The sequence below is a fragment of the Suricata suricatta genome, chromosome 2 (genome assembly GCF_006229205.1).
Source record: "Suricata suricatta isolate VVHF042 chromosome 2, meerkat_22Aug2017_6uvM2_HiC, whole genome shotgun sequence".
Classification (NCBI taxonomy): Eukaryota; Metazoa; Chordata; class Mammalia; order Carnivora; family Herpestidae; genus Suricata; species Suricata suricatta.
The window spans coordinates 11,906,740-11,917,242 of NC_043701.1; the positions used below are offsets into that span (position 1 = coordinate 11,906,740).

The 10,503-nt window shown below is 49.0% G+C and overlaps 1 gene segment (V, D, J or C); it reads right to left on the reverse strand.

Moving 5' to 3' along the window:
- Positions 1-8,947: 8,947 nt before the first annotated feature.
- LOC115277902 lies at positions 8,948-10,023 on the reverse strand. The segment is given in 2 exon segments: positions 8,948-9,675; positions 9,808-10,023. Coding segments are annotated over 2 exon segments (477 nt in total).
- Between the last annotated feature and the right edge of the window lie 480 nt (positions 10,024-10,503).

The window sequence follows — 10,503 nt, forward strand, 5'->3', positions numbered from 1 at the left end:
AAGGAAGAGAAAGTGGAGGAAGCTGGTGGGAAGGTATAAAGCTTCAGCCCTGCGCTAGGGCTCCGGATCCACTTACACAAGCCCGTGATAGGGGATTCTCATGCGTTTCCATGGCTCACTTGACCCCAGGAGCCACACCACTGGAAAGCACCAGGTGACGTAGGCAGACCTCTGGGGAGCCCTAGTCAAGCCCCCAGGTGGTCTTCCCTCTGCTGTTGGCACTGATGATGGCACGGGGAACAAAGCCACCCACAGTCCCTGCACTGCTGAGCTCTACGGCCTAGAGAGGGAGAAGCTTGCCATTAAACAGTCACACAAGTTGGCGTGCGATGCCAGCTGAGTACCGTAAGCTCAGAGCACCTGCACGAGGGGGCGGTAGTACAGGTAGTACAGGTACCTGTACAGGTAGTACAGGTAGTACAGTGCTCCCCAAGGGGAGAGCTGCAGCGAGGAGAACGTTAGGCAGGTGCACGGCCTTTTGCTGGAGAGCAGCTGGACGCCGTGGGGAGAGCAGTGAGCAGAGGCCAGTGGGTCTGAGACCGAAACAAAGATCCAGGGGCCCAGAAGGACAATGGGAGCACACAGGACAGGACAAAGGCTTGAGTCTGAGACAAAGATGGTGTGGGGCAGACAGACTCCTAAATGGTGAGTGGGGACAGGAGTCTGGACCCATCATCTCAAGACTGATGTCAAACAGCCTCCCCTTTCTGTAAGCAGCCGGTTACAGGAATTGCTCTGGGAGTGCAGGACTGTGGCAGATAGGGGCGGGGACCAGGGTAGGGGTGCAGAGAGAAGGCTGTGCCCATTCGGTGGACGGTGTCTGGGCACTGCCTCGCCCAGTGCAAGGCAGCTCCATGCACGGGGCTGCTCGGAGCCCTGGGGAGTCCAGGAGAGGCTGCCTTGGGAAGACCTCCCTGGCGGGGGACAGGCCCACCCATGTCTTCCACCAGCCTGTCTGTGCAGGGGAGGTGGCTGTGAGGTGATGGCTGGAACAAGAAGACATAGAGGTCAGGGACAGACTGTCAGACCTGAGGACGACATCTTTGGCCATGATGGAAAGCCACAGGCCCGCCGGGGATTTCTCCTTCGTGGGTGCGACACTCTATCAGCTTAGCCCCGTTTGACAGATCCTATTGACACCTGTGTATACAGCCATGAATAACAACCATATGCATTTCCATGTCCCTTTCTGTCCTGTTCTTGTTACTCTGGGGGTCTGGGTAGTTCCTGTGTCTGTGGCATCTGAGGCTGAGAGAAGTTGGAGACGGTGTCAAAGAGGGACCCCGATAAGGTAGACTCAAAGCAATAGTCTAGTGTGCCCCACGACACGGCTTTAGAGAGCTCACCAGCCCCAGGGGACAAAGGGCCACACAGCAGAGGAGGCTGGCGGCCATGCAGAGTCAAGGCAGAACGGGGGATGGAGGGGACATTCCTCCAGTCTGGGTGGTGGGGACATGAGTTGGCTCTCAGTGGGGCCAGCCAGTGACTCCTTCATCCACTTCCGACCTCTGTCCTCCCTCGACCACCCTCCACATCCAGTCACAGACCTTCACTCATATGGTCTCTGCTCCTGGCTGCCTTTCTTCTATGAGGTAGTGAGAGGACGCAGGTCTGAACCAAACTGACTCCATGACTAGCTTTAAGTTTCCCCTCTGACCTTGAAGGCCTAAGTGTCGGTTTCCCAGAATCATTAGACAATAAAAAGGCACAGATTGCTCAACAGGTGACCACCCTAGTCACACCCAATCAGAAGCAGCCAGCTAACAAACTTAACATTCCTAAGGACAGGCCTAGAGATAGAAACTATAGATAGTCACTTATTCCTTAAGGCTAGGTTAACCAGTTATACACCCCACGTGGAGGTCCTTGGTCCACCCTGTAATTGGTTATTTTTAAGGAAACACTAAATATTGTGATTGGGTCCCGCCAAAAGTAACGAACACTCTGGACAATGTGTATGGTTAAAATTGTTGCAAATGCTGTCATACAATAATGATTGGATTACTGTGCCTATGACATAATTTCCTGTAAACCCTCCCTCCTTTCAGACCCCATAAAAGACCTACCCAGCCTTTGATCAGGGCTCTCAGCACGGATCCACTGCGTTGGTGAAGTCTGGGAGCCTGAGCTTAAGCCCGAATAAACGCCCTTTGCTTCGGCATACATGGATCGGTTTTCCTGGTGGTCTTTGGTTTTTGGGGATATTGCAATCTGGGCATAACAGTAGCAGCGCTACAGGGTCCTATACTGTTTGCGCCACCCCCCTTCCCCCTGGCTCTCTCGGCCTCAGCCACACTCAAGTGCTTCCAGTTTTTTCCTTGCACCTGCCTGTGTTCCTTCCGTCCCTTGGAGTCTTTTGTTACAGGCTATTTCTTCTGCCCAGACTGAACATATGTCCCTTTGTCTTATTCCTGGATCTCTGCCCCATTCCTCACATGAAAATATATTCCAGGTGCATTTAGTCTTTCTTGTGAAAAGTAAAATTCTAATTTTCCTAGAATAAATCAAGGCAAATACTTTTAGACTTTCACTTAAGGAAGAATTTGTTTAGTGGAGCTACCAAGAAAACTGCGATTTCAACTGTATCGCATTAAACTTGCATAGAGCGAAGCTCACCATAAAAATGAAAACGTAAACTACAGATTAGGAGCAAACGTGAGGAATGCGTGCAGATGATGAGGAACCCGTGTGGGATTATACGGAACCGCCATGGAAGAGACCACGATGGTCCATGAACTTTCCACGGCCGCCCAGCTGGACCGCAGGGTGGGGGCTGGGGGTGCCTGGGCCTTCAGCTACTGAGTGTCTCCATGTAGCCCAGAGGCTATGGACGGAGGAAAAGCAGGTGGGGGGAGCTTGGACTTGAGAAACACCATCAAGCTGGCTTCCCAGTTCTGCTGCTTCTAGACCATGAGACACTTGGGAAATGACCTTGCCTCCTTACCTCTTTTCATCTACAAATGAGGTAGAAGAGTATTTGGTTTGCATGACTGTTGCAAAGCATTAATGCATAGAATATATACAAAGTCTCTCCCACTTGCTGAGGGCTCAGTTGCCCCTCCTATGATGGAGTCCCCAGGGACTTGCCAAGTGCCTGGTACTGCGGGGACAGATGTGGAAACAGTGCACGTGCATGCCCTTGAGCCTGGGTTCTGCGTGGGTCGTGCTCCGAGCTCAGCGGGATGCAGGAAATGTCTTTGAAATGACAGAACACCTCCCTGAAGGTGTGAACCCCGGTGGAAACCTGTGTGCTCTCTCACTGTCGGAGCGAGGCAGGGAGTTTGTGCGCGGAAGGCTGGTGACTCTGCAGGGCTGTGCCAAGCTGCTGGCACACAGATACGTGGCTGAGTCCTTCGGCTCCAAGGAGCTCACGTTCAGCTCAGAGCTGTAGTCCTGGAACTGATGCCCTGAGAATCTATCCGGGAAGTCTCCTTTTGTTCTTTCTGCATATTCATAAAACTCAAAGATGAGCTGAGGACCCTGATTCAGGGCCTGTTGGTACCAAGATACACTGAAGTGCCCAGACATAGGGGAACATCTCAGGGTCGCTTGCTGTCCTCTTGCTTTGACCAGGTGTCTTGGAGTTTGGGTGACTCCAGGCTCCCCTGGCCCTGTGGGAAACACAGACGTAAGATGAGCCTGGGCTCGAGCCTGATGGCTTACCCAGAAGGGAGAGCGGAGAATTCGGGAGTCAGCAAGCTCGGACGATCAGCGCTGGCCTGTGTCCATGGGACTCACCTGCTCCCAGGACACAGAGCACCACCCAGCAGAGGAGCCTGGAGCCCATAGCCGTGCTGCGTCTCTTGTGCTCAGGGCTCTGGTCCTGTTGGGCAAGAGCTGAGCTCTCGGACTCCCTTTCCGTGGCTGGAAGACTGTTCGGTAAGGGCACTGCACTCACCCTGCGGACAGGGCTGCCCTGCTCACCAAACTCCCCTCTGGGTCTGCAGGCAGGAAGGCGGGCCCACGCAGCTGCGCTGATGTTTCTCTGAGGCTGGCCTCCTCTGATGCACCTGCCCAATACCCCCCACACCCCCGCCTACCAGGATGCCCTCCCCACCCCACCTCTGCTTGGGCTGGAGCTCGCCCACCAGCACATTGGCTGGGGTGATGGGCTGTGAGTGAACTGTTCCCACCCTCCCTGTGTGGCCTCGAATCCTCTCTCGGATGTTACCGGTTCAAACCAAGCTTTGTCTTTAGATTTGCCTTTCCCCAACAGCATCCCCAGCACCACCACCCCCCCCTTCCTGCCATGTCCTGAGTAGCTGGTGCTGCAGAGTGACCACGATCCATCTGACTGGATCCAAAGGGGCCTGGATTGCCGATAAATTATTAGGAGTGAAGATTTCCCAGAAACCATTCCATGACTTTATCGGCTTACAGCACAGGCTTAGCCACCTCTGGGTTTCTCACCCCCAAGGCAATCCCAGGAGTAATGTTCTGGCTTGTTTAGTTGATGTTTATCCCTTCAGATCCGCCCTGTCCTAAGAGGCTGACCTCTATGGATGATATTAAAGGGGATCCTTTTTTTCTACCTTGCAGTCAGGTTCTGAGTATGGGAAATAATAGCTGGAGAGAAAAGGAGGCAGAGTCACCAAATGTCTGTAAGATCTGTCCCCTCAATTCCCTTCTTGGGGCTGCATCTCATGGTCGGTACTTTTCCCTGCACCAACAGCCTGAGCCACGGTGTCCAGGGACCCACACATCTCATTTCCTTGGGCCCAGTTCGCTCAAGGACTAAGAGCTGCCCACTTACCCCAGCCCTAGGACGCTTCTTCCTTTACTGGTCTCCCTTAGCCCTGCCACATGTGTTCTGATAGACACAAGGGAGAAGGAGGCCTAGAGACTGTATTTTGACTTAAAAAAAAAGAACAAAATCCCAAACATTCTGCAATTAGCACTGCTGAAATACTCAGCAGAATTGAAGAGAAACTTGAACATGAAAATGAACAGTGTGACTTGGGGACAAAGAATCCAGAGGATTCGAGGAAGAGTGACTTCATTGCCCACCTACTGTCACCCAGGCAAGTTCAAGGCGGGCAGCTTTTTCACGTCTGTGATGGACAACATGATGCTCTGTGCAGATCCCTCTTCAGGACCCTCCCTCTGACCCCTCCCCACCACGGTTGTTGCCCCTCCCTGGACAGTCCCTTGGCTGCAGCCATCTCTTTTGATTTAAACAGCAAGAAGAAAAGAAATAGGCAAATTTTAAGGTGGGTGAGAAAAGATTTAAGTATTAGAAATACTTTGGATATTTGAAGGCTGACGAGGGCACTGGAATCACAAAGCAGGGATGTAAAGGCAGGTAAGGTTAGTGACCATCCATTTATCATGATACTGGTTGGTGGAGGCATGTGGCTCATTAGGACAGCACTCAGCTGCCGCTGTGAAAAAGAGACATCTGCGCCCTCACTCTGCTTGGTTACACTCTGAGTGTAAGGGCAATATAAGAAGATCCCAGTGGGAAAATGAAGATGGTCTGTGAGGTTGTATCAAAGAATGTAACATCATTGAATCTACCCTAGTGTGAGGTCATGAAACTTTGGAAGGACTTCAGGCAATAGGAAGGAAGCATGGATACCAATAGATAGGACACCCCAATAATGTCAAGGAACAGGAGGGATAAGAAGCTGTGGGCAGAGAGGGGGGTCATTGACTTGTGACTGTGGAGGTGGAGCATTTTCAGCTGGTAACAAAGAACAGGGAACGGGGCAACCATAGTAGAGCAGAGCAGGAACTAGAATGGAAAGACTCGGGCCACCTGGTGGTTCAGTTGGTTAAGCGTCCAACTCTTGATTTCCACTCAGGGCATGATCTCATAGTTCATGGGATCAACCCCCACATCAGGCTCTGCACTGACAATGTGGAGCCTGCTTGGATTTCTCTCTCTCCCTCTCTGCCCCTCCTATGTTCATGTTCTCACTCTCTCAAAATACATAAATAAACTTCAAGAAATAAAAAGGAAGGAAAGACTCAACTTTGGGGTAGGGAAACGTGTTTCAGACAGGATGCAAAGGGCATGAGATGTGACAGTAAAAAATTATATAGATTTCTTTTTTAATATGTTTTATTCTATTTTTGAGAGACAGAGAGACAGAGATAGAGAAATAGAGATAGAGATAGAGAAAGAGAGAGAATGTGAGTGGGGAAGGGGCCTCTTCCTGACCCAAAGCAAGCTCCGTGCTGACAGCAGAGAGCCCAATGCAGGGCTTAAACTTGTGAACGGTGAGATCATGACCTGAGCTGAAGTCAGACACTTAACTGACTGAGCCACTCATATGCCCCCAAAGTAAAAAATTGTAGATGAGAGTTTACAAACATGCAAGACTTGAGCTCACTGAGAGGCAACATTAGACAAATGCAAGGGCAAGCCACTCCAGGAGACAGACTCAGCATATTCAATGGTCAAAAGACTCCTTTCTAGAACATAAAAATATCTCTTACAAATCTATAGTATGAAGACCACCCAATTTTTTAAAATGAACAAATATAAAAGCAGGCACTTTACAAAAGAAAATAGAAACATAGAAATGTCCAAAAAGCAAATGTCATTACTCAATGGTGAAATGTAAATGAGATACCACTACATTCCCCATAGATTGGTTGACAATGAAAAGACCGAGGTCACCAAGTGTTGGTGAGGATGTGGAGCCAGGGGACCCCCAGCCCTCCGTATTGTAAATTGGCCACTTTGGAAAACCGTTCAACTGCTTCTAATGAAATCAGATGTGTATCCGCCCTGTGAATCAGTAATTCATTCTTCTGTCTACACCTGCGGGAAATAAATGCAGTTAGCCACGGTTATTTGCACAAGAATGTTCAGAGCAACTGTATCCATTACTGTTGAAGACTGGTACAAACCAGATGTCCTTCCACAGGTGAATGGATAAACAAGTCTTGACACATTTATACAATGGAATACCACGCAGTAACAAGAAAGAATAAACTGCTGATAAACAGGAGTACATTTCAAAAATACTAATTTTTGAGAAAATGAAGTCAATTAAAAAAAGGGCAATCACAAAGCACCTGGGTGGCTCAATCAGCATCCAACTTCGGTTCAGGTCGTGATCTCCCAACCAGTGAGTTCAAGCCCCACATTAGGCTCTGTGCTAGACAGCTCAGAGCCTGGAGCCTGCTTCAGATTCTGTGTCTCCCTCTCTCTCTCTGCCCCTGCCCCGCTCACATTCTGTCTCTCTCTCTCAAAAATAAATAAAAAATTTTATAAAAATTAAAAAAAAGAGCATTCATTAGGTGGTTCTATTTATGTGAATGTCAACCTAAATAAAAAGGAAAACTGAGGCCAACTCAAAATTGTCAAAAAGATGAGTTTTGGGAAACAGCAGAGAAGTGCTATTCAGGAGAGGGAAGACCGAGGCAAGCTCCAGGGGGTCCGTTGAGGGTTTGAGGTGGGCTCTTCTCATGGGCACGGGACAGATGGAGGAGAGAGCTCAGTTAGGTCTGTTACAACTGAAAAGCAATGGAGACCAGCTTTGAAAACACAGACAAAAACCAGTCCAGTCAGACAAACAAAGCTCAATTCAGCTTATTTTGCAAGACCAACATGACCTGGGTCATTTCTTGTTTATGCCGCTGGAAACCATAAGCAAAAGTTTCCTGAGGGAGATATGGGGCAACTCTGACCAACTTCCTATTATTTAAGAAAATTCCAACATTATCATTTTCTATAAATGAGACATTTCTGGGAAATTAGTCTCTCAGTCCTAACGTTTTGTTTTTCTGAGGGCTCACATGCATGAGATTCTTTCATTTTATATCCTCGGGTCCCATTTTAGATTGAAACGATTTCACATGAAATTCAAGTATAGACAAAACTATGGTGATAAAAATCAGGAAAGTGGTTAGCTCCAAGAAAGCAAGTGATTGGGAATGAACATGAGGAAACTTTTCTTGGGTGATGTACATGTATCCTGTGTTAATTTCAGTATTTTACTCTCTACTAATTGTACTTTAATCAAGTGTTACTAAAGATAAATAAGTTTCATAAAAGGCGGGAGACTTGCACAATTTTACACTTGCATTCCATATAGTCCAATTTGGAAATGAATCACACATAAATAAGAGAAGATAAGAACACTCACATACATGAAATACTGAAAATGTTAGATTTTCTCCAAGACTGAAATATGTAAGCATCCAAATTTGGCATCAAAATGAGCGGGGCTAACAAGTTTGCTAAGAAACAGCTGAGGACCAATGTCTGGGATTTTAAGGGTCAAAAACTTAAAAAAAAAATCCTCTAATGCTTTAGAAATCATTCCATGGATCCTGAACTGCTGTAAGCCCCATAGTTTGGCAAATTGATTATTTGTTAGTTTCGCCATCCAGCACTTCATTTAAGCTTCCAGCGGATTGCCCCATCAAACAGCCTGCCCCAATCTGTGCCAGCAGGCCGTGGGGGAGCCCGAAGCAAATCACAGGTTCGGTCACCTTGTTGAGGGTGGATGAGGGCAGCTCAGGACCGCACGCTCATGGGGTCTGCACTTCCTGTACACCCCACCGTGGACCACTCAGTGTTGGAGCTAATGGATCGCAAGTCAGGCAGCATTGTTCTTGGGTTCAGACTTTTCCCAACAAGGGGCCAAGGAGGGAAATAGACGGTGGGAAGAATAAAATTATTGCCCAATATCATTTTGTAATATTTTACAAGGAAAAAAAAAACCCCTGAGGAGTTCATGGGTTTCAGTCTAAGCCAAAGAGATGGTAAGAATTCAGTTCCTTCCTTAAGAATTCGAACACTCCCGAGCCCCAGAAGACAGAACACTAGGTTATGGTCACGGACAGTGACCTAGTTTGTAGTCTCTTGGGCTCTAACGCTGATGTTCGATGCACTGACCGTTTCCCCTGAGCGGCAAATTTCCCCTGGTGTGTTTTATAAATTATTATTAGCAATTTCTTTTCCTCCAGAGAATTTTTGCAGGGTAGGCAGTGTTTCTGAAGCCCAAGATTTTATGTAATCATTTTAGATCTGGAGAGTCCCTGACTCTCAGGGAGTTTCAAGTTGCTTCACTGCTTTCTGCTTTGTTCCTCTGCACTGAAAAGACAGTGAGATATAAATTTCATGTTAGATGCTACTGTGTCTGTGCTTGACTCGATTACCAGGATATTCCAGATTGAGTGGAATAACATTACGTGCTATTTGCTTCTACTTACACACCCCGCCTGTAGTGATGGAGCTCAGTTCACACCATGGGTGACCCGATGGAAAGCCCCACGGCCTGAGATCACGTTGCTGGGAAGTCACACGAAAGCCGCTTCAGGGCAGTTATTCCCCCTCTTGAGGCGACGCCTCAGGCAGGAATTTCCTTCGTGCCTGTGGCGGAGCTTTCTGTGCAGAGAGCAGCTGTCTGTGCAGGGCTGTGGATTCACGGCTGGCACACAAGTACAGAGACGTCTGGTTGGTGCCGGCGGACTCCAGGGTCAGGGGGAAATGCTCCTTCTTGTCTCGAGAGACGCTGTACCCTTCTGTCACATCCCCTTCAGCAGTGCTGCCGGTACCACTTGAATAATGGATCAGCCCCAGCCCCTGTCCTGGGTCTTGTCGATACCAGTACATAGCAAAATGGTTCATATCCTGAGAACATTCCAGGACCATCTTGGTTCCTGTTTGTATAATATGGTGTCTTGGCGTCTGGGTGATTGCAGCATCCACAGGGCCTGTGGGAGAGGGAGACGGAGGGTCAAGGCAAGGCTGAGGGTGTGACCTGAATCTGCAAAGAAAAGGGAAAGGCTTGGAGCTGGGACTTGACAACATCGTGGCCCAGGGCTTTATCTGAGTCCAGAACTCACCTGCTCCCAAGAAACAAAGAATCACACAAAAGAGGCTGAGGCTCATGGCAGGGGCAGAGTGAGAAGGGCAGCAAAATGCTCTCATCTTTAGGACTGGGAGAGGGAGCCTGGAAGGTCTTCAGTGGACAAATGGGTCTCCCCAGGATGTCACTGCCTCCCACCTCTGCAGACTTTTCAGGGTCCAGGGTCCTTTGTGACTTGGCTTGGCTAGGGAGGGGTCAGCTGCTCCACACATAGAGGAGCAAGGCTTGCAGGGGTGAAGGGGTGTGGCTGTGGTGCACTGAGGGTAGGGTGCACCCCACGCCCATGGTTTCCCATACTCCTCTTAGACAGTTGCTTCTCAGTCTGCACCTGCCTGTGGCATCAAGCCTGCATCATCCAAATCCTTCAACTGTGGAGCTCATTAAAGTTTAGAGGGACCTCCCACCTCTTCCAGAGCTGTAGGTAGCCTAGCAATAACCGAAAACTTCAACATCTGCCTGGGACTGGATCCAAGCCTGGTTTCTTAACCCTCTCTCTCCCTACGCTGTTCTCCCAGACTTCCCCCTGAGCCCCTTAGATCTCAGTGGCATCACAGTGCCATCTTGTGGCCAGTAACTGCAGTTTCATCATTGTTTCTTCTGCAATGGCCCAAGGGATCCTGGGAAATGTCTGCAGAGTCAGCAGGGAGACTATTCCAGAAGTAGCACCTTGCAA